The sequence below is a fragment of the Aquila chrysaetos genome, chromosome 24, assembly GCF_900496995.4.
Source record: "Aquila chrysaetos chrysaetos chromosome 24, bAquChr1.4, whole genome shotgun sequence".
Classification (NCBI taxonomy): domain Eukaryota; kingdom Metazoa; phylum Chordata; class Aves; order Accipitriformes; family Accipitridae; genus Aquila; species Aquila chrysaetos.
The window spans coordinates 3,349,652-3,369,102 of record NC_044027.1 but is presented as its reverse complement, the minus strand read 5'-3'; the positions used below and the strand labels follow the sequence as shown (position 1 = coordinate 3,369,102).

Sequence of the window (19,451 nt, the reverse complement as noted above, 5' to 3'; positions counted from 1 at the left end):
GCCAGGAGGTTACTTAGCCCTTCTCCAGCTGTTTTTAATGCTGTTTGTTTTGCATTTGGGATGGAAGCAGCCCTGGCAAAGGCAGCATGGAGCCCCTGCACCCCAGCGTGCAGAGCTCCCCGGGCAGGCGGCTCACTAGAGGGCACCCGCCGGCCGTGCATGGCACGGAGCAGGGATGCTGGCAGTTTCCTTGCAGCTCTCATCTCCTTGCCTCCAGGCTGTACAGACCCAACATTTACAGCTGGCATAAATAGTTAGCGCTGAGGGATGCGAGTCCCATGGTTGGGGTTTGGCTTTCTTTATTTGCCTCTTGGTTTACGGTGCTGGTGGAGACCAGCGGGCTGCATGTAATCAGGAGGAAGACGGCTGAGCACGCTCTGCTCTTTTGTGCTGTAAACTAGCCCCACATATGCCCAGCAGTGATTTATCACTAGTTGCTTGCCAAGGATGAGATGCTGCTTCGTAGTGAAGAGCATCTTGATTGCTTTGTAGGAAAACAATAAAACTCCACCTGTGGCATCAGAACAGGAGAACCAGAGCTGGTTCCCCCATCCCTGACTCGAGGATACTTGCTGGCAGAGGGCAGAGTTGGTTGTATTTATGCTCCTGCGCAGCTGCCCCTGCTTGTTCCCTGTTCCCTGCCTGTGTTTCTACGAGCAGCTTTAGGTAGGGCTGGTGTCCAGGATCACCCATTGGCAGACAGCTGGGTTGCACCCAGCAGCCATTTCCATTCTGTCCTGCAGCAGCTATAAGGGCAGCAATTAGACTTGCTGGTAACCTCTGCCAATCTTAAGCCTGCAGGGAAGTTTCTGGCTCTGCTCGCACAGTCCTCTTGTCTGTGTAACCTTTTCTCACACCCCGCCAACAAAACCAACCTGTCCCAACGTGCTCCAAAGCACAGCAGCTGCATAAAGTAGAGCATCTGCATCCGTCCTGTTTGCCAGGGGCTGTGTTGTGCTGGGGAGATCCCCCACCCTCACTCTGCCCACCCTGGGTGAACAGCAGCTCTCTGCCAGCAGCAGGCAAAATGAATCTTCCCAGCTTTAACAGAAAAGGTATTGGAGCAAGGTGGAGTTGCTCACCTCTGAATTTGACTTAAGAGGGGAAGCAGGCCAGGTGCATGCTGAAAGGAGATGGCTGTTTGTCTCATACAGGAAATGAGAGCATTTCATCTTCCTCACAGGTGCAACCACGATGTATTTCTGTGAGGAAGAAGTACTATTCTGTATCTTACAAAATAAAGGATCCTTTTTTGCTGTAGCCTGTCAAGCAGCCAGAGCTTGGTATTCTAACCCTGCTCAGCTTCTGCCCTCTGAAGTCCCTCCACCTCACCATGCCTTTTTTTCTCTCATCTTTTGTAGAAAAGTGATTATGTTGGGGCAGCGTTTGTGGCACTCCCAAACTCCCTTAAGCAGTTGCAGGTCTGTGCAGGAGCACTTTCTAAAACCTGTGCTCTGCAATCTGTTGCTGCGAGCCAGTGGCACTTCCTCCTCTGCTGTGGGGTAACAGACTGCAGAATCCAGCCCGCTGAAAATAAACAGTCTTGCTTCATCCAAACACCTTCCCCAGAATTGTTGGTGACCCAAATGCTGACATTGGGGAAAAATAAAAGCTCTCTGAAACACCAGTCTTTCTGGTGTGAGCCATGCTGCTGCTGTCCCAGCCACCAGCACAGGCTGGGAGACCCCCGAAGGTCTGTTGGGGATCTCCAGCTGGAGCTTACTGGGGTGAGGAGGGAGGCGGTGCGAAACCTTGCCAGCAAAGCAGGCTCAGCACTGCAGGTGTGAGCTGCCAGTGAGCAAAACACAGGGTGGTTTTAAGAAAAAATGCAGCTTTTTCTTTTAGCAGCGAAAGCCTCATTAATTTGAAGATTGAAACGGCCACGCAATTGGAAACTGGCATCACAGTGCCAGCAGCGGGTCTGAACGGGGATTAAAAGGAACCAGCGTGTGACCCCAGGGTCTGGGGAAGTGGAGGGAAGCGCTGTGGGGGCCAAGCTGTCTCCTGCACAAAGGATGGGGGGCACGTACCTTTTGTTTCTGGAAAGCCAGACCAGCCTCTCTGCGCTTTGCCTTTGTAGCTCTGTTTAATGAGACGGCAGTGCTCTAACTCAGAGAAGAGCAGAGACCTGATGCCCACTGAGGACTTGCACTTTCCCTGCACAGCACCAGAGACATCCCTGAACCTCAGCATCCTCATTTAGCCAGCGGTAAATCAGGAAGGATTATTTACCAGAGTGATTTAGTGGGATGCTTTAAATGGCATGTAAATGTTTGCATATTGCTTTGAGCGTGGGAACAGCTTTACAAGTGCTAGCTATTGTTATTTTGCTTTGGAAACCATGTTCTCCTTAAAATCAATACCACAAAGAAGAACGCCTGAGCAAGCCAGTTCACTTGCTACGATACTCTTATTATTGCCGTTAGCAGAGAGGATTGTAACCCACGCTGACACAGCCCTTCAAGCTCTGGGTGTTATTCTCCTTTGGTATAAAGCAATGCTTACTTCATCATGAGAGAGTACCCATACCTCTGACCCTTGCTTGCAAAACTGTGTTTCCTGTTCATACCTAGAAATACAACATGTTGCAGTCAGGCCTTTAAACTATTAAAAAAACCAAACAAACAAAAAACCAAACCAAAACAACAGAATGCACAGAGAATACATAGCTCTGGCTGAAAACACAAGTCCACAAACATTTTGCCATCAATCAGCTGGGCTACAGAAGAGAAAAGCAAGCATGGGCTGTTCCTTGTGTGGGCAGAGCAGGCTCTGGGTCCCTTGCTGTTAACCCTGCGCTGCTGCGCTCTGTGGCAGGAGCTGGGGCTTGCTGATACTGGGCGACCTGAAGTGGGCTTAATGGTGGAAACGTTTGGGTATCCTCCCCAGCCCCGATTCCGCACGTGCTTTCAAGTCCTGTGTGCTCCCCAAGTGCTTGGGTAGGTGCTTTGAGTTTTATCCCAAAGTTGGGCTTTATCTGGCAAGCTGGGAAGCAGGGGGGGGGCTCCCACCGGATGCCTGCTGTCCTTGTTGGAGGGACAAGCCCAGCCTTGCTCATCGATGTCTGCCCCCAGCCCCACTGAGCTTCACAAGGCTCTGCAAGGGGCTTTTCCCCCCCATGGTGCTGAGCTGAAGCCCCAGCTGCAAACTTTCAGGTTTGGGTTTCCCCTTGGTTTTTTTTTTTTTTGCTCACTCCCCTGCTTTGCAAGGGTCCAAGTACAGCGCTAGGCAGTCCACAGATGCCAGGGCAGAAAGCTGGTGCCTGCTCCAGCTACTCTCCCAACGCTCCCCAGAAGTTGTACTCAGCTGCCTGGAGGAAGGAAGCAGTTTATTCCTGCTTTTGCTGGAAGGGGATGTTTTATTTATCTCCTTGGTGACTTTATCTGGATTTAATGTTCTATAGGTGCCACTTTTATCTGTCTTCTCCCCCCTTTCCCTTAACCTTGTTTGTGTAATCACTGTGCCCAAATTAAATATTTACTGTTTTCTCTACTGGTGAGCCTCCCAGTTCCCTTCCACTTCCAATTAAAGATTTACTAGGTGGGCATCAGCACTTCTGCAAGGCCAACAAACCAGCCCCCCTCGTTAGATTTTTAAGTGCTTCGTTATCATAGTTCAGCAGAGCACACCATAAATGAGATCTAAAACACACCGGCATGCATGTGCTCGCCCTGCAGCGCTTGGCTTCATCTATGCAAGGCTGAGCCCGAAAGCAGCAGGGTGTGAGGAGCAGGATGGGTGAATATGTGTCTCTGGAGGGGTCTCTGGGCTCTGGTTTGCCCCAGGATGCTGGATGGCATGGTGAGGGGTGGTTGGGGAGAGCCCTGCGGCAGGGACACGGTGATAGTGGGCTGCACTGGGCAGGGCTGGGACAGGCACCGCTCCCACCGCAGCTCTGGTCTGTTTGAGAGACGACAGAGGACAGTGGTCTGCCAGGCAGAGCCGGTACCCATCCTCAGGTCACGTTAGGACAGGGCAGCTTACTGCAAAACAGGGGACTTTCTCATGACTCTGCTGTAATATTTATAACGAACCAACTTTTTAGATCAATATTTTACTGGGAAGGTTGCTGGGGTAATTCACACTTCGAGCATCTTCCCTCCATGTGAGTGAAGCCCGGGCTATTAGGAATAATGAACTTTTTGCTAGTTACCTTTAGTGAGCTAATAAATCTTTAATGCTAGCTGCAAATTTAATAATGGAAATTTAGTCGGTGACCTCAAAACTTACAGAAAAAGGTGAGGGAAGCAGACGGGGTGAAGCAGTAGGAACAAAGTGGCAGGCAGGAGCTTGGTGGCACAGCAGGCGAACGAAGCCCAACCCAGGCGGCTTTGGCAGCAGGGATGCCGGAGGGATGCGGTGATGCAGGGGAAGGAGCCGGAGGACCTGCAGCCCCACACACGCACCGTGCTCAGCACCACCACGGTCACACAACCGTTTGGCAGAGACCAAGAAAACAGCAGGATTTCCAGGCGAGCTGTTGAGCTGAGGGGTCAAGAGATGCCATCAGCTCCTGGCCCTTCCTCAGTTGCTGGGCACCGCTGCAATGCACGCTGCTTTTTATTTCCAAGCAGGAGAGGAAATGCTTTTACCCCCCGCTTTTTCTCCCACCACCCTGGGCTTTTTGGGAAAAGCCCAGGGCTCAGCATCACCAGCCTCCCCCGCCACAGCAGCCGGTTTTTCCCCCCGCCTTGTCAGCAGCCGAGCGGCTGTCAGGGACCTGCATTATTTATCTGCTCAGTAACATTTATTGGGATCTAGTGTTTAATAACTGTCACTCCAATATATCTTTTCTTAATCCCCTCAGATCTGTTGCTGTGGCAATTTTAAATATTTATCAACACAGTTTGTGTGTTCACTGTTAAGGTTGCAATTTTCTTGTAATTAAAGATTTACAACACACTGCTCAAGATTTAGAGATGATTGGCAAAAATCAAAACTGTTTGGTATTCACACTAGAAATCACCAGCTTTCCAGAAGTTTTCTGCAGGACCCCGATACACAGGTGACGGTGCAGACCTCCCCTTTATATTTGGTTATTTTTGCTGTTGCTTTTAACCATTTTCACTGGCTTTCATTGCAGAGGTGGGAGCTTTTGCCCCCCTCCATGTCTCCCCATATCTTGCTGACACAGCTGAGCTCCTGCCAAACCCTGATATTCCTCAGGGCCTCATCCAGCCCTGGGGAGAGCCCCCCACCACAAACTGCTTTGAGAAGGACCCTGCTCGCCCTGTGACAGCCCTGCCGGTTCCTGCACTTGCTGCCTGTTCCTGCTGCCACCGAGCTGGGCTCTGGCTTGTTATTCCCTATTAATATTCATTCCCCATCAGCACAAGCCCTGCCTGCCTTTCCCGGCTCTCTTCCTATTTAGCTACATGCAAATCAAAAATCAGTTCTTCCCCTTCTCCCACCTCATTAAATATGGTTCCAGGACGACTCGGGAGCAGCGAGGGTACCAGGGGTGCCCCGCACATCCCACTGGGAGCACAGTCCCAGATGGGAGCAGGGTGCTCTGCCCCTTGCTGCTGTTTGCCCTGGGGTGGCCACGACCTCCTGCACCCTTGCTCGCTGTGGGGTCACACCCCAAACACCCCAAAGTGCCACCTGGCTGCACACCAGTTTCTTAATTATTTAAGCCCGTCTGGCACAGGCAGCACAACCAGACCCGGTGGCCAGCAGCAATTACCTGTCTCTCACCAGGACCCACAGCATCCATGGTCCCTTGGTACCACTGACGTCTCCTATGATGCTGTTGGGCATCCCCAAGTCCTCGCTCCTCCAGAGACCCCCTGCACCGTGGGACAAATTCAAGCTGCAGCCTCGTCCATGACGGCATTCCCTGCAGATGGCTTGGCCATCACAAGAGAAGCCAGTGCTGGGAAGGGAACTGGGATTCCCATAATACTGCCTGGTGGAGAGGGAAGGCGAGAGCTGCAAGCAGGCAGCCAGGGCTGTGAAAGCAAGCAGAGCAGCTAATTGCAAATGAACCTTTGGCGAGGTCAGCACTTTTCTAGCCTCAGACAGCTCCCAACTGACCTTGTGCCACCTCTCCTGCCCCACTGCTTTCCATCAGCCTGATTTTAGCCTCAATTGCCCACTTGAACACAGCTGAATCCATTTACTCGGGCTGGCTGGGCTGCTCTAGTAGGGGGTAGGAGCTACTTCAGCTCTGAAAGGCTGGAAAAGGCAATGGGAGATAAATGAGCTGCAATCATTTCTCCTCTGTGACTCCTGCCTTTGCTTCTTCCTTTCTTTGGTGACTTCTGGATGGAAAGGGCAAAGCAGCGCTTGTCTCCTGACCCCAGCACGTGTTTGGAAGGAGAAAAGGGACCCAGGACCATAAGTCACTAAGCAGCTCCCTGCCTCAGTTTCCCCACCTGTGGATCAGTGGTAAAGGCAGGAGGGAGGGAAGTGATGAAGCATTTGGAAGGAGAGCTGCTTGCCGTGTAGATTGACAGGTAGATTTTCCTAAAGGTTTTGAAAGCTGCACCTGCTTCATCATAATGGCATCATGCATATGGATAACACCGCTGACATTTCCCAGGGAGGTCGGGTGTTTTAATTTAAATCATTTTTGAGGAAGTGCTGGAGAGAGGAGAGGCCTGCTTTGATTCTCTAACGAACTAATAAATACGTGCCTGTCACGCTCCTCCCAGAGCCTGAAAGCCTTTGGTGCAGGGAGGGAGACAGGCAGGCAGGTAGCCCTGTCACCCAGCGATAGGCGCTGAGAACGGGGCATCTCCACTGCAGGGCCCTCGGCAGGGGTAAGGGCTCTGCAAAAGAAGGACACAATGATGGAGCCACTCCAAAAATCAGTTTTATTAGGTGCTTAAAATAGAGCCTGGCACGCAATGTTCTCGGTTGGCTTTGTCGAGAGAAGCTCAGTTGCATATGAAATCCATGATGCTGTTTGCACTGAGAAACAGGAGGAGGGGTAGAGGGCAGAAGAAGCAGAAATGAGGACTTTTACTGCTATCCTCAAAGTGAAGGTAATAAAACAATAAAAAAAAAAAGGAGACATTAAACCTGACGAACAGCTAACGAAGAGTGGTTTATGGGAGAGAAACCATTGCCCAGGGGTGAGACCTGATGGGACAGGCTGGAGGAGAAGCATTTCCCAAACAAGCCTTTGACTTCCCAGATGGATGGAGGGGGGGGACTGGGACGTGATGGAGGGCACCCCTGCTCGCCTGCCCTGCCTCGTTGGGCCCCCTGGCACCCCTGGGCTGGGCTGGCAGCAGCCAGGAGGGATGTCAGGTGTTGGTGGCAGTCTTCTGAGCTTGAGAAATTTGGGAGCCTCTTCACTAGAGCATCTCTTTGAGAGCTGCATCCCCGCGTGGTGCTCGGAAATGGAGACTGCTGTCCCCTGCTACCGCTAAAGCTGCTTCAGTGGTTAATTACTTCTGCTGCTTAAAAAAACCCCAACATCTTGTTTCTCATTTGACTTGCCTTGGCTCTTCCCATGCCTTTGGGGGGCAGATTAAAGAGCCCTCTAGTCAAGAGCATCCTGGGTCATACACTCCTTTCCCCCTTTCCGAAGCATCTCTGGTTCCTGCTGCATCCTTGGTCTCTGGGCTGGGAGATAAAACCCTGCAGAGTGAGCCTGCCTCGGCGCCCGGGGGGCTGCTCCCCCTTGAAGGGAACTTAAGATGCAATTAGATTTTACTGTGCCTAAAAAGTCCCCTTTCCCCTGCCTGGCACCCCAAAATAACACTTATGAGCAGTAGCAAAGCCTCGCCAGGTGCAGAATCCAGCCTCCAGGCAGAGGATGGGCTGTAAGTCCCGATCATGAGCCCTGTAAAACTTTGCAGCCTCTATAATTCACCCGGTGAGGTTCCTTTTTGACCAGATACCTCCTGATGAGGAGCCTGAGCATCGCTCCCCTGTGCGAGGGGCTCGGTGCTGCAAGGAGGGCGGCAGCCGGGGCTGCTCCCCCAGCAAACCGTGCTGGAAAACGCAAGATGCGGAGGGCGAACGATGCTGCGGGGCTGGTGTGAGACGCTTGGCTCTCCCCTGCCTCCTCCAGCAAGGGCTGGCTTTAATTCAGCCGCCTGCCTTGGATGCACTCGGTTGTGGCCTCTGTAGGAGGAAGGGTCTCCAAGTAGATGGGACCTTGTCCCCCTGGGTGACAGGGGACGGTGCTGGTGAGGCTCTGCCCGCAGCTGCTCCACGTGCCTCATCCAGGCTTGGGCACGGGGGACAGGGAACGGTTTATGGAGCACTTCCTCCAGCATGGCGCCCAGGAAAAACTGGTTGGTGCTTTAATAATAAATAACAACAACAATAAATAGTGTATGAGGCACCTACGGTGCTCTCGGCTGATGGCCTCTGAGGAAGGGAGGGGATAGGAGCGGTTCACAGCAAAGCTCCTGTTTTGGGGCACCGGGGCGGTGATTTGGCCACCCCCGTCCTGTGGGAGCCTGGGCTGGAGCACCCACCCGGGGACACTCGGTGCGGGGGACCCACTGGGAAGTGAGTCCTGCAGTGGCTGGTGCCTCTCTCTGAATGCACTGCATAGAGCTCCTCGGGTCGCTCCGATTTCAAAGGAAATCAAATTAATTGCATGTATCTTGCATTTTAATCTCTGGTTTGCAGGCATCGCTTTTAGATGAGAGCAGACAATTCAGGCAGCGGCTGAACCTTCACCTCCCATCCCAGTGTGGCAGCAGCAGCCACGATAACCGTGATCAAAGAGGCTTTTTCTCTACACCTACAAAATTACAGCCTTTAAGGGGCTCAGTCCTTGCTTTGTTTGAGAACTGATGATGTTTTTTGCAGGGAGTGGGATGGCGGAGGGGATGGGAGATGCAGGCGCTGCCCGGCTGCCTGGGATGAGCAGGATTAAATCAGGGACACATTTACACCGGGGAAATTTCTCAGCAACTATTTCTACATGTTCCAGCACCAATTTAGCTGAACCACAGGGAATATATTTTTCATTTAAGTTTCCCCACTGTACAAAAGGCAGAGGAGAAAGGCTGTTTTAGGCCCTGAGTCTGCAAACACTGATGGTTGCACACCTGAGCAGAGCCGGCGGGGCTGGCACTCTGCAGCTGAATATTCAAAGCAGATCATGACTCTAATTCAGGAAAGTATTTAAGCCTGCACTTAACTTTCAGCTTGTGCTTAGGGCCTCCGGAGATCTCGCTGGGTCCTGAACACATGCTGAAGTGCTTTGGTGAGCGGTGATGGTGTGCTGAACGGGGACCGGGGAGAGCCATTACGCTCCGAAATAATTACCCGGCAAAGGCGCAGAAGCCGTTTCGTGCGCCTGGCTGAGCACAGAGCTTATCCAGCCGGGAACCATCTCGCCTTGGCTGGAAGATGAATGAGAAGTTCAAACAGCTTTTTACTGTGTCAAGGTTTTCTGGTCCCTTCAAAGCCCCGTGCAAGCAGCAATTGCGCTGGCACAACCGGCTTCGCCCGAGGGGGCACGACGTCTGCACAGAGACGGGGTACCTGCACCCCATCACCCCCCCAGGTCAGGCTGGGATGGATTTTTTTGGTCTTTCCCATGGAAGGACGCCCAAGCGAGGTGCCAGCCAGGTTCTGGATGCATCCATGCCCACACCACGGGCTGCACCTGGGTCTCTTGGGGCCATGTGTGTGTTGGTAAAGGCACGTTTTGTTTAGGGTTGTAGTTAAACCGACCCCAAATTCTTTACCTCTAACAAGCAGGGATTAGGTTTAGGCCCAAGCAAAGGGATGGCTTGTTCACATTAACCAAGGAGAGGACCACCGCCGGCCGTCGAGCCGGAGAAGAAGGGCTCCTTCAAGCTTCACTGATTTGGGTTTGCTGTGTCCCTTGGTTTGACACAACCCGGGGGGGGGGGGACTGGTGCTGCCCACTGCTCCCTTTCATTTGCAGTTCTAATTGCTTATCAGAGAAAGAAGTGGCAACAGGCCGGGAAAGCAGGTTTTCGTTCCCCCCCCCTCACATGCACAGTGATGCACAGGGTGTGTGCAGGGGCTGCTGTCACACAGGGACTGTCCTGCAGAGCCCCCCCCAGCCCCTCCTGCATCTGAAGCAAGGGGTCCTAACATGAAGCCCTCCAGCTGCACACCAGTATACAAAGGATTTCCTTTTTTTTTTTCCTTTTCTTTTTTTTTTATACAAAACCAAAAAAGCAAGAACTTCCTCCCCCCCCTTTTCTTCCCATTTTTCCTCTTTCTTTTTTAACATTATCCACAAAAGTTTACAAAATAGCCTTGAGATTATTCTTGAGGGATACAGGATCCAATCAACTCTGGCAGAAGCCAGCCAGCCCGGCAGGGATGCCAATTAAGAGATGTGTCACCATTGTAATTTCTGTTTCTTTTGCCCAAAGTCCCCTCCTTTCCCCTCTGCTTCCCTCCGGCCGACAGCAGCAAGCAAACGACAGGGCACCGGGAAGGCGCCGGGGGTGGGTTTGTGGCTGATTATCTGAGTGCTCAAAAAAAAATATCTCAAAAAAGAAACAAAAAAAGAACATGTATCCCAAAGGGAAAGGCCTTTTTTTGTATTTCCAAAACAGGGACTGTCCAGCAAAGGAGCTGACACCGCTGGGGTGTCTCATGGTGCCAGGGGGATACGGGGAAGGGGTGATCTGCTGATCATCTGTATGGCTCTTCGACCACTCGGGGCATCGTCCCCCTTGGGCTCGGGCCCCTCTGAGCCCTCCCGGCTGCCCAGCGGGTGCTTTCGGGCACCATGCACAAATCCAGACCCTACGCATGGATCCAGACCCTGCCAGGACCACAAAGAAGCTCTGCAAGCCCCGTGGCCGGCTCTGCTCCTCTCCTTCTGCCACACCACTTTGACTCTTGGTCAAGTCCATTAAATTAGTGGGTTTTTTTGTGGTTTTTTGTTCAGTTTCGTAGTTTAGTTACTTTTTTGGTAAAAAATAGTTTCTCCCTCCCCACCCCAAACCACCCCGCCCCGCAGTCAGCCCCACCAGTTCATCAGCCTTCAGCAGTCCAGAGGGGCTGCTTGCACCTCCACGGCCAGGAGCTGCCCCCCCCGCTGCCCCCGAGCCCAGGGCTGGGCGAGGGGGGGATAGACCACGCGCAAAGCCGTGCCACCCCGGAGCAGCTCCCCGGCCCTCCTGGGCTCTGCCCCGACACCGTAGCGAGCTACGAGGCTGGCGGCAAGGAGCAGGAGGCAGAGGACCAGCACCGTCAGGAGGCTCTGCCTGCCCTCCAGGAGCCAGTAGCGGTGGGCAGCCTCTTTAGTCCTGGCGTTGACGCAAGCCACCTTGGCCTGCAAGTCTACAAAGGCCACGTGGAGGCAAGCCCAGTACTCCGTGTCCTGGTGGAGCCGGGTGATGTTGTATGTGTGGGTCCCCATGGGGATCCGGGCCACGTTGGTCGTGTCCAAGTTGGAGCGAAGCAAGAAGCTGGACCAGGTGAGGTTGGAGGAGACGGTGTTGAGATGCGGCTTCCAGGCAACCAGGATGTGGTAGGCCTGGACGTCCGCCACCACCAGCTCCAGGCTGTCCTCGCTGAGCGGGAAGGAGTGGTTGACCGTCATGCTGACGCTCTTGGTGTCTGCCCCGAGGAGGTTGTGCGCCACGCAGGTGTACAGCCCGGCCTCCCGAGCCGAGATCCCATGGATCTCCAGCGTCCCTTCGGGGTGCACCTTGTACCGCCCGTCTTCCACGTAGGGGATCAGCTTCACCCCCGAAGGGGTGACCCAGTAGATCTCCGGGTCTGGCTCTGCCAGAGCTCGGCAATGCAAGGAGACATTGTCACCGTCCGCCACATCTAAGCGGGAAGGGAAGCTCTTGGTGGAGATGAGAGGCAGGCACCGGTCCGTCATCTCCCGGAAGGGGACATCCCGAATGTGCCTCCTCTTGAGGTCGGGGGGCTCGGCGCACAGCGTGGACTGGGGTTCAATGAAGCGGATGTGGTTTTCCGTGCTGTTGACCCAGCGGATGACGCAGTCGCAGCGGATGGGGTTGCTGTGGATGCTGATCTCCTGCAGGTTGGGCAGGGACTCGACCGTCTGCTTATGCAAGGCACTTAGGGCATTGTTGTTGAGCATGAGGGTTTCCAGTTGGGGAAGGTGGTGGAACGCGTTGGGGTGGATAAAGGACAGCTTGGGGTTGTTGGTCACGTCTAGCTTGGTCAGCTCGGGGAGGTTGATCAAGGCAAACTGGTCTATGGACACCAGCTCCTCCATGTTGTTGAGCCCCAGCTCTTTGAGGTGCAGCATGTTTGTGAAGTCGCTTTGCTTGACCCTCTGCAATGGGTTTTTGTTCAGATCCAGGAACTTGAGGCCAGGAACTTGCTGCAGCGCCCGCTTGGGGACATTCACGAGCTTGTTGTCATAGAAAGAGAGGCTCTCCAGGCTCCGCAGCCCTTCCAGTGCATAGTCCGAGATCTCCCTCAGGTTCATCCCAGCCAAAACCAAACTCCGCAGGTTCGACAGGGGCCTGAAATTCATATCCAAGATCGCATCCACCCTGTTGCCTCCGATCATGAGGATCTCCAGGCTGGGGAGCATCTGGAACCAGCGGCTGTCGACCGTCCTCAGCAGGTTGGAGTTGAGGTGGAGGCGCAGCAGGCTGCCGAGGCCGGAGAAGGCGCGGGGAGCGATCCTGCGGAGCTGGTTGTGGTTCAGGTAGAGCTCCTGCAGGTTGCCCAGCCCGGGGAAGCTGCCATCGGGCAGCTCAGAAAGCTGGTTCTCCTCCAAGTGCAGGCTGAGCAGCTGGGGCATGCTCTTCAGGCCAAAGTCCCAGACATCAGAGAAGCTGTTCTGCGACAGGTCCAGCTCCGAGAGGTTTCTAAGATAGTCCAGCTCGCTCTGCTCGAGCCTGGCGATATTGTTGCTTTGCAAGAGCAGGGTCTGAGTCCCCTCCGGCAGGTCTTCAGGCACGGCGGAGATGAACAAGTCATTGCAGTCCACCGTGGCAGCCTCCCGGTACACCGAGCGGGGGGTGTACCACGGCCTGATCTGGCAGACACACTGCGGTGGGCATTTGACCTTCCAGGGCACGATGGGGATGGCGGCGGCAGCCACCACGCAGAGCAGAAGCGAGCTGGTTTGGAAGCGTCTCATTTTCGGCTGGTGGGACCAGCTTCCTCCCAGGCAGGAATGGTTCACAGGGCGCATCCAGAGCAGGGCATGGGGCGACAGCCGGATGGGGACAGCATCCGTGGGAGAAGATGCTCCATGCGAGCCCCTGGCACCGATCAGCCCCTGCTGCCGGCTGCCCTGCCTGGCCCCCCTCACCAAGAGCACATAACACCCACGACCAGGGCTGGTGCCTTCAGTCAGAGCTTCGCCTTTTCTTCCTCCCCAAGTGATTCATTTTTGCACCCGGCTGCATCTTTCGGCTTCCTCCTCAAGGTCATTCCTGAAAAAGGCCAGACAACAAGTTGCGTTAGAGGAGACCTCATGCACGTGGTGAACAAGTATCAGAGAGAATAAACAGGCTGGAGAGACAAAGCCCCGTGCATGGGACCCCCAGCACCCTGCCCAGCCTCAATTTAGACCAACATGTCCATTTAATCTGTTTTATACCCATAGCATTAACTGTCCCCGCCCATCCCAGAGGTTTTGAGTGTTATTACCCCACAGATGCTCTTCCCAGGGCCACCAGCAGCCCATGGACCAAAGGCTTTGCCCTGGCACCCAGAGCTGCAGATGCTGGGAAGAGAAAGTCTTCACGGGGGCAACTTTCCTCCAGGCTCTCAGGACTCTGCTTCCTGCCCCTTACCCTCCCCAGCATCAAGTGCCCACATCCAGGAGCTCCCAGCCCTATTTGCAGACCCCTAACGTGTTTTTCCTTGGTGGGTTTATGGAGGAAACATGCCCCCAAGCACAGACCTGTTTCTTGGCAGCTCTAGCCGAAGCCCCGTAGCAGCGCAGGGACCACAGGCTCAGAGCTCAGTTTGCTTTGCGCTGGGACAGATTATCCCAGACCCATCTCATCCCTTTTATTTATACACTAGCAAAGCAACAAGCACACCTACTTCTGCACAAACTTGGGCCTCAAGTAGCCAATACTGGCAGGGGGCTGGTGGCCCAGAGGGCTGATGCTGAGCAGAAAGCCAAGCTTTTAGGGAAAGAGCAGTACACAAGTGAGCATAGCCCCCTGCGCAATGAGGCAAAAACTGCTGCAGCAGCCATATAACCCCCACACACACCTCCCCTCTAGAATAAAGCCCCCCCAGCTCCTTTTAAAGCACTGGCCCAAGGTGGGGGCAATTTGCTGGGAGCAGGAAACCCTGACTGGGCTCGTTAGAAGCTCCTGGGGGAATGCAGAAGTCCATTAATCCCCTCCATGCTGGGTGCGACCTTGGCTTTGCCCCCTTGCCTTGCACCCTTCCCAGGGAAAAGGGGTCGGGGGTTCCTCGGTGGGGTGTTCGGCGAGGGGCTGGGGTGAGGTGAGCCCGCCGGCACCTCCCTGCCCCTCTCCCCATCTGGCCGCAGGGTTTGGAGGAGCTGGAGCCGGCTACCACGCCACCTTTGATTTTTTGATTTGCTACAGCTCTCCTGACCCACGCTGACACAAATCAAACCAAGTCCCAAAGCTTCTCCCCATCTTAAAAGACTCTCACGCAGCAGGAAAAACATTAAAAAGCAGCCAGAGTGGGAAAAGAAAGTTTCTCTCCAAGCAGCTCTATTTTATCACCCCGTTGTTCTCCCCGTAAACGGCTTCCAACCAAAGTTTATTCAGCATCGACTCATTCAAGCCTTGCACCAGAATTGATCCCGTGCACTTCCCTTCTTGCCTGCTGTGAGGGCATTGGCTTTTAAACCATCTCCCGGAGAAACAGCATTAAAGAAGAGGAAGGCTGTATTGATTTCTGCATCCTTCTGATGGACCTACATCTTTCATTTTAAGTGCACAGGCATTTCTGTGACTATAAATCTCTCTGGCCATTAAAATATTATAGAATCTTTTCTCCTTAAAAAAATAATATGGAGGAATGTTTTTTTTTTTTTTTTTATTTCCTTAAGGCTGTGAAGAAGAGCCCAGAAAAAGCACCTTGTTTCAAATCCCATTTTACAGGGAAGCGTCCCCAGCTCTGCTGTTGGGTGATATGTCTCCAGGGTTTGTGTCTGTAACCAGGTTTTATCACTTTTGCCCAGCATAGGACGGTGTTGCAGCACTGATGGCTGTGGAAAGTCTTGCATACAGGATGATGCCCTAACAGTCCAGGTGTTTGTATAAGTAATAGGATCAGAGCTTGCAGAAAAATGTCATTTTTTGGAAACTCTGTGTACTAAACTTCATACTTCATGGTTTCAAAAGGCATGGAGCAAACTGAACAGGGAGGGCATTGGCAGCGTGTGGTCCCCGCTGCGGGGTATGAACCTTGGGGAGGACAGTCCTGGCAGGGGACAGAGCTGAGCCCCCTCTGCCGTGACAGCCCTGCTCCCTTGTGACGGCAGTGACACCCCAGGGCACCCTGAATTCCTGCAGTTCAGCCATGGGGTGGTGGGGAGATGGGGAAGGAGAAGGCAGGAGCCCACTGGTAGTCTTCTCTCTGTTACCCAGTGAAGTTGGGCCCATTATTTCTTAATTAGGCACTGAAGAAGCCTGCAGGTTGTATGCAAACTTGCTCAGCCTTTTATTGCACTGCACCAGAGATGGATGGTGGGATGGACCGGGCAGTCCCACAGCCACAGTTTTAATTCTATCGGGTTACCATTTGGGTTCAAAAGCCTCCCCCCGCGGAGCTGCATCCCCACCAGCCTGGGGAGTCGGTGTGGGAGCCAGGACTGGCGAGGGTTAGGGACGGGGGTCCCGGGAGAGAGCTGGTCCAGGGGAGAGCCGGACCTCGAGGGGCTCACGCAGGAGAACAGCGGGGTCGATTCCCCATGTGCAACTTTGCTGTGGTTCATGTGCACACACACACACCTACCCCGAACTCCCACCCACCTCGTCCATCCGAAACTCCCCAGCAGCCCCAAAGCACTGACCATGCCCCAAAAGCCCTTGTTTTTCCCCCCAGACAGACTCAGGCCACAGAATAAGACAGAAAAGCAGAAGGACCTGGGATTTGAGGTTAACAAATAGAGAGATCAGGCTCAAGATGTAGCTGAGGTTGTGAGGCTAAGTGGTGTCTCCCAGGGAGCCCAGATTTCATCTCCTCTCCAAGACAGACTGATTTGCTGCCTTTGCAGGCAGTAGGAAGATGCTGCCCAGGATAACTGGAGCCTCAGTGAAACCAGAGAGAAGAAGGGGGACAGCAAGGAGAAGCGGGGATGTGGGTTGCTGGAGGGTCTGCCAGGGATGGGGACCCCCTCCATGGCCAGGCTGGGCTTTGGTGAGGCCACGGGCCCCCCGCTCCCCGCCAGCACAAGCAGCCCCCAGCTGCTATTTCGGGCTCTTCCTCGGCGTGGGCTGTGGCACGGCGAGAGTGACAGCAGGGAGCCGGGTGACGTTTGTGCTCAGGGTTTATTTTTTTCCAGAAATGTAGAGCCAAAGGGCTGAAATATTTGCTGCAGTGCCCTGAACGCCAGGAAAGGGAAAATACCCCCAGTTTCCTTTTTTGCCCCAGCAGAACTCAAGTCCAGTCCCCACACCGGGGATGTCATTTGTCTCTTCCAGAGTTTCCCAGCATTTACCCAATTCCTTGGTCTCCCTAAGCCATTTCTGTGACTTCTGCCTTCAGAGCTTCCTTCTTGCAGGAAGGACCGCGGGGGCACAGCTTGGAGCCCCCGCTGTCGTCCCACACCCGCCTCTGCCATGAGCGATCGCAGAGCATCCAGTGGCCAGAGGATTTGAGGCTGGAGGCTCCGAGCCGAGGGTTTGCAGAAGCCACTGAATTACCAGCTCCTGGGACAGAAAGGCAACACGTGGCACTGCTGGAAACCACAAACGGCTCCTTCTGCGTCCTCAGAACAGCCAGCATTTTGCAGCATACAAACACCAGCCACCCTGGGGCTGGTAAGGTCTGGTCCATGCAGCGATCCAGCAAACCTGGGCAAACTTTGCCTGAGCATCCCCGAGGCACGAGGCTGAGCTGCATTATTTGCACATGGAGCAGGATCAGGTCAGCCGGCACATGCAGCACCAACAACCTTCACGATGGTGCTGGGGTACCTTTGCCCACCTGGGAGGTGTTTCTGCTCCTCTGCAAGCAAAGAAACGAGACACAAAATGCCAGGGCCAGCCAGGGCACTGCCCCAAATGGTACCAGCCTGAACTTGCCACAAGCCCACGACACTGTCTGCGGTGTCACTTGCTGATGGGGGGCTCAAGGAATCTGTTTTCATCCCAGCCAGGCATGCTCAGGGACAGCGAGGGGGATACAGTGGAGAAATATGGAAGGAGAAGGAAAAAGAGGGAATGAAAGCACCACAGGGACATAAAAGAGGACGACCGGAGGTGAGAAGGAGAAGGAAAGGGACAAAGAAACCATCAAAGAATGAGGGAGAGGGAGATGAGACGGGGAGTGCAGGAGAGATGGGGTGCGCAGTGCCGGGGAGAGAGGAGCGTGGCTGCATGAACAGGCGGCAGAAGCCCACGGAAAGGAAAAAAAAAAAAAATAGAAAAGCAATGAGAATGAGAATTGATGAGGCACAGAGAAGGGAAGAGTCTTTTCATCAGCAAGTTTGCTGGATGAAGCCAGGAGATAAATCACCCAGTGGAAGGAGCCTTGGTCTCAGTGCTTGCACCGGCTGCCTTTCTCCCTCTGTCATCTGTCTAATAGCCTGGCTTCGGGAGATAAATGGCTGCAGCTGAGCCCCGGGCTCTCCTGCCCTTCCCTCTCCCTTACCGCAGCCAGAAGAGCCCGACGGTTCCCCCAGCGTGCTGCCGGGCGGGAGGCGATGGACAGCCCCTACACCCCGATGGGGACAGGGAGGACCCTGACTGCTCCCGGGGTCCCTTGGCTGGGGAAAGCCGGGAGCGGGGGCCGCGCTCAGCCCACGGCTCCTCTCTGCAGGCAGCGGCTCTCCCACGGCGATGTCCCCAAGGGGCAGCAAGACGTCCCGGCCCACGCCGCATCCCCCCCCCGTGGGCTCCTGCCAAGCCCCTGTCTTTTCTGGGTGACGGCTTTAAGCGAGCGGTGCACACAGCAGCCTGCGACAGGGCCACGGCTCTCGAAGCTTTCCAGCGCTGCCGCACGTCGGCGGCTGCCAAGCCTTCACGTCCCTGTCACCGGCCCTGCCAGCTCCCGGCGGAGGCAAATGAGAAGTGGCAGTCGGATGCTGTGGGAAAATCCTCCCCTCGCCCGTCCCCGCCGCCGTTTGATCTTTTCGACGGCACGATTCGAATCTGCAGCCAGCCCTCGGGAGAAGATGTGGTGGCGGGGAGCCGGCAGCTCCGCTGAGCGCCGGATCCGGCCTTCGTCCTGCCCGGGGTGGGAGGATGGGAATGACCTGGGCATCACGCCCTCCCGCTTTGCTGGCTTTGCAGCCGGAGACATGCACATGCTGCTGGTCCAGCCTCTCTGCACACTGAGACAACACTAGACCAAGCTGCACAGCCCCACCGTATCCCCAGAAAAGGAATTTTTTTGGCATATCACCTCACCCAGCTCTCAGCCCTGGCTGCTCTGGGCTCAGGACTTCCCGTGGTGGCACCAGCAAAGTTTGTCCCCTCAGGCTGAGGTCACATCTCCCCCGTTTAAACCTTTGTGTAAAAGCTTCGCTTTTATTTGTGATAAAACCAACAAGAATTAAATAGGGTTCTGTATCAATTACTTGTAAAACTTAGAAATAAGGTACTCTGCTGTTATCAGAAACACTCCTATATCACTTTTTTTATCTGGAAGGAGATGCTGTATTAAATCCTGCAGGGCTTTGCTGTAATGGCCAGTTTTATGAGGTTGGCTCTGGGGTCTTGCTGTCTTCAGGGCTGTCACCTTCCCTTGCCCCGGAGCAGCCAGCACATCTCCTCTGAACCACCACCCCTGCTGGATAAAACCTCCTCGGGACCTTCTATTTTCAGCGGTGCTGAGCTCCCACAGCGTGCCTGGAAGCTGGAGGCAGCTGTGTGCGGTTCACACATCTAAATCCAGGCTGGGGGAGAGAGGAGAGGGACCGCGTGGACGCCGGGGTCCCAGCAGACCAGCCCTGCCCCTGCTGCCGTTGCGATGGCAGCTGGGAGCGTGACTTATTTATGACATTTTTATAGCAGTAAAAGCCTTAGCGCAAATGCAAAACAAGCCCTTTCCTCCCCCCTGGGTATCTCGTGCCGTCTGGGAAGCGAGCACAAATGGTACCGGCGCAGGCACTTTGCGGATCCATCCACCCTGGGCCAGCCGCTCGCGCCGGGGCAGCTCTGCCCACGGACCTTGTACACTGCCCCGCATCCCCATCACTGCCTGCCCCCACCACGGAGCGCAGCATCAGGCCAGCCCGATCTAGATCTAAAAGTACAGTGACAGTATGGCAAATACATCCCAAGGGATCATTAAATCGCATGCATTCTGGATTAGCCACTTATACAACTATGATACTAATGATATCTATTAGATAGCTGTTAATCTTGAATAAATGTTTTTAATGA

General features: G+C 54.3%; 1 protein-coding gene across 1 annotated transcript in view; it reads right to left on the bottom strand.

Annotated features, from left to right (window-relative positions):
- Positions 1 to 6,804: 6,804 nt before the first annotated feature.
- LRRN2 (leucine rich repeat neuronal 2) overlaps positions 6,805 to 19,451 on the bottom strand; it is a 36,944-nt gene continuing 24,297 nt past the window's right edge. The window contains exon 2 of the mRNA XM_030000642.2: positions 6,805 to 13,337. Within this exon, the coding sequence (XP_029856502.1) occupies positions 10,949 to 13,093 (2,145 nt within the window). The 5' untranslated portion in view covers positions 13,094 to 13,337 and the 3' untranslated portion in view covers positions 6,805 to 10,948. The remainder of the gene's footprint in view (positions 13,338 to 19,451) is intronic.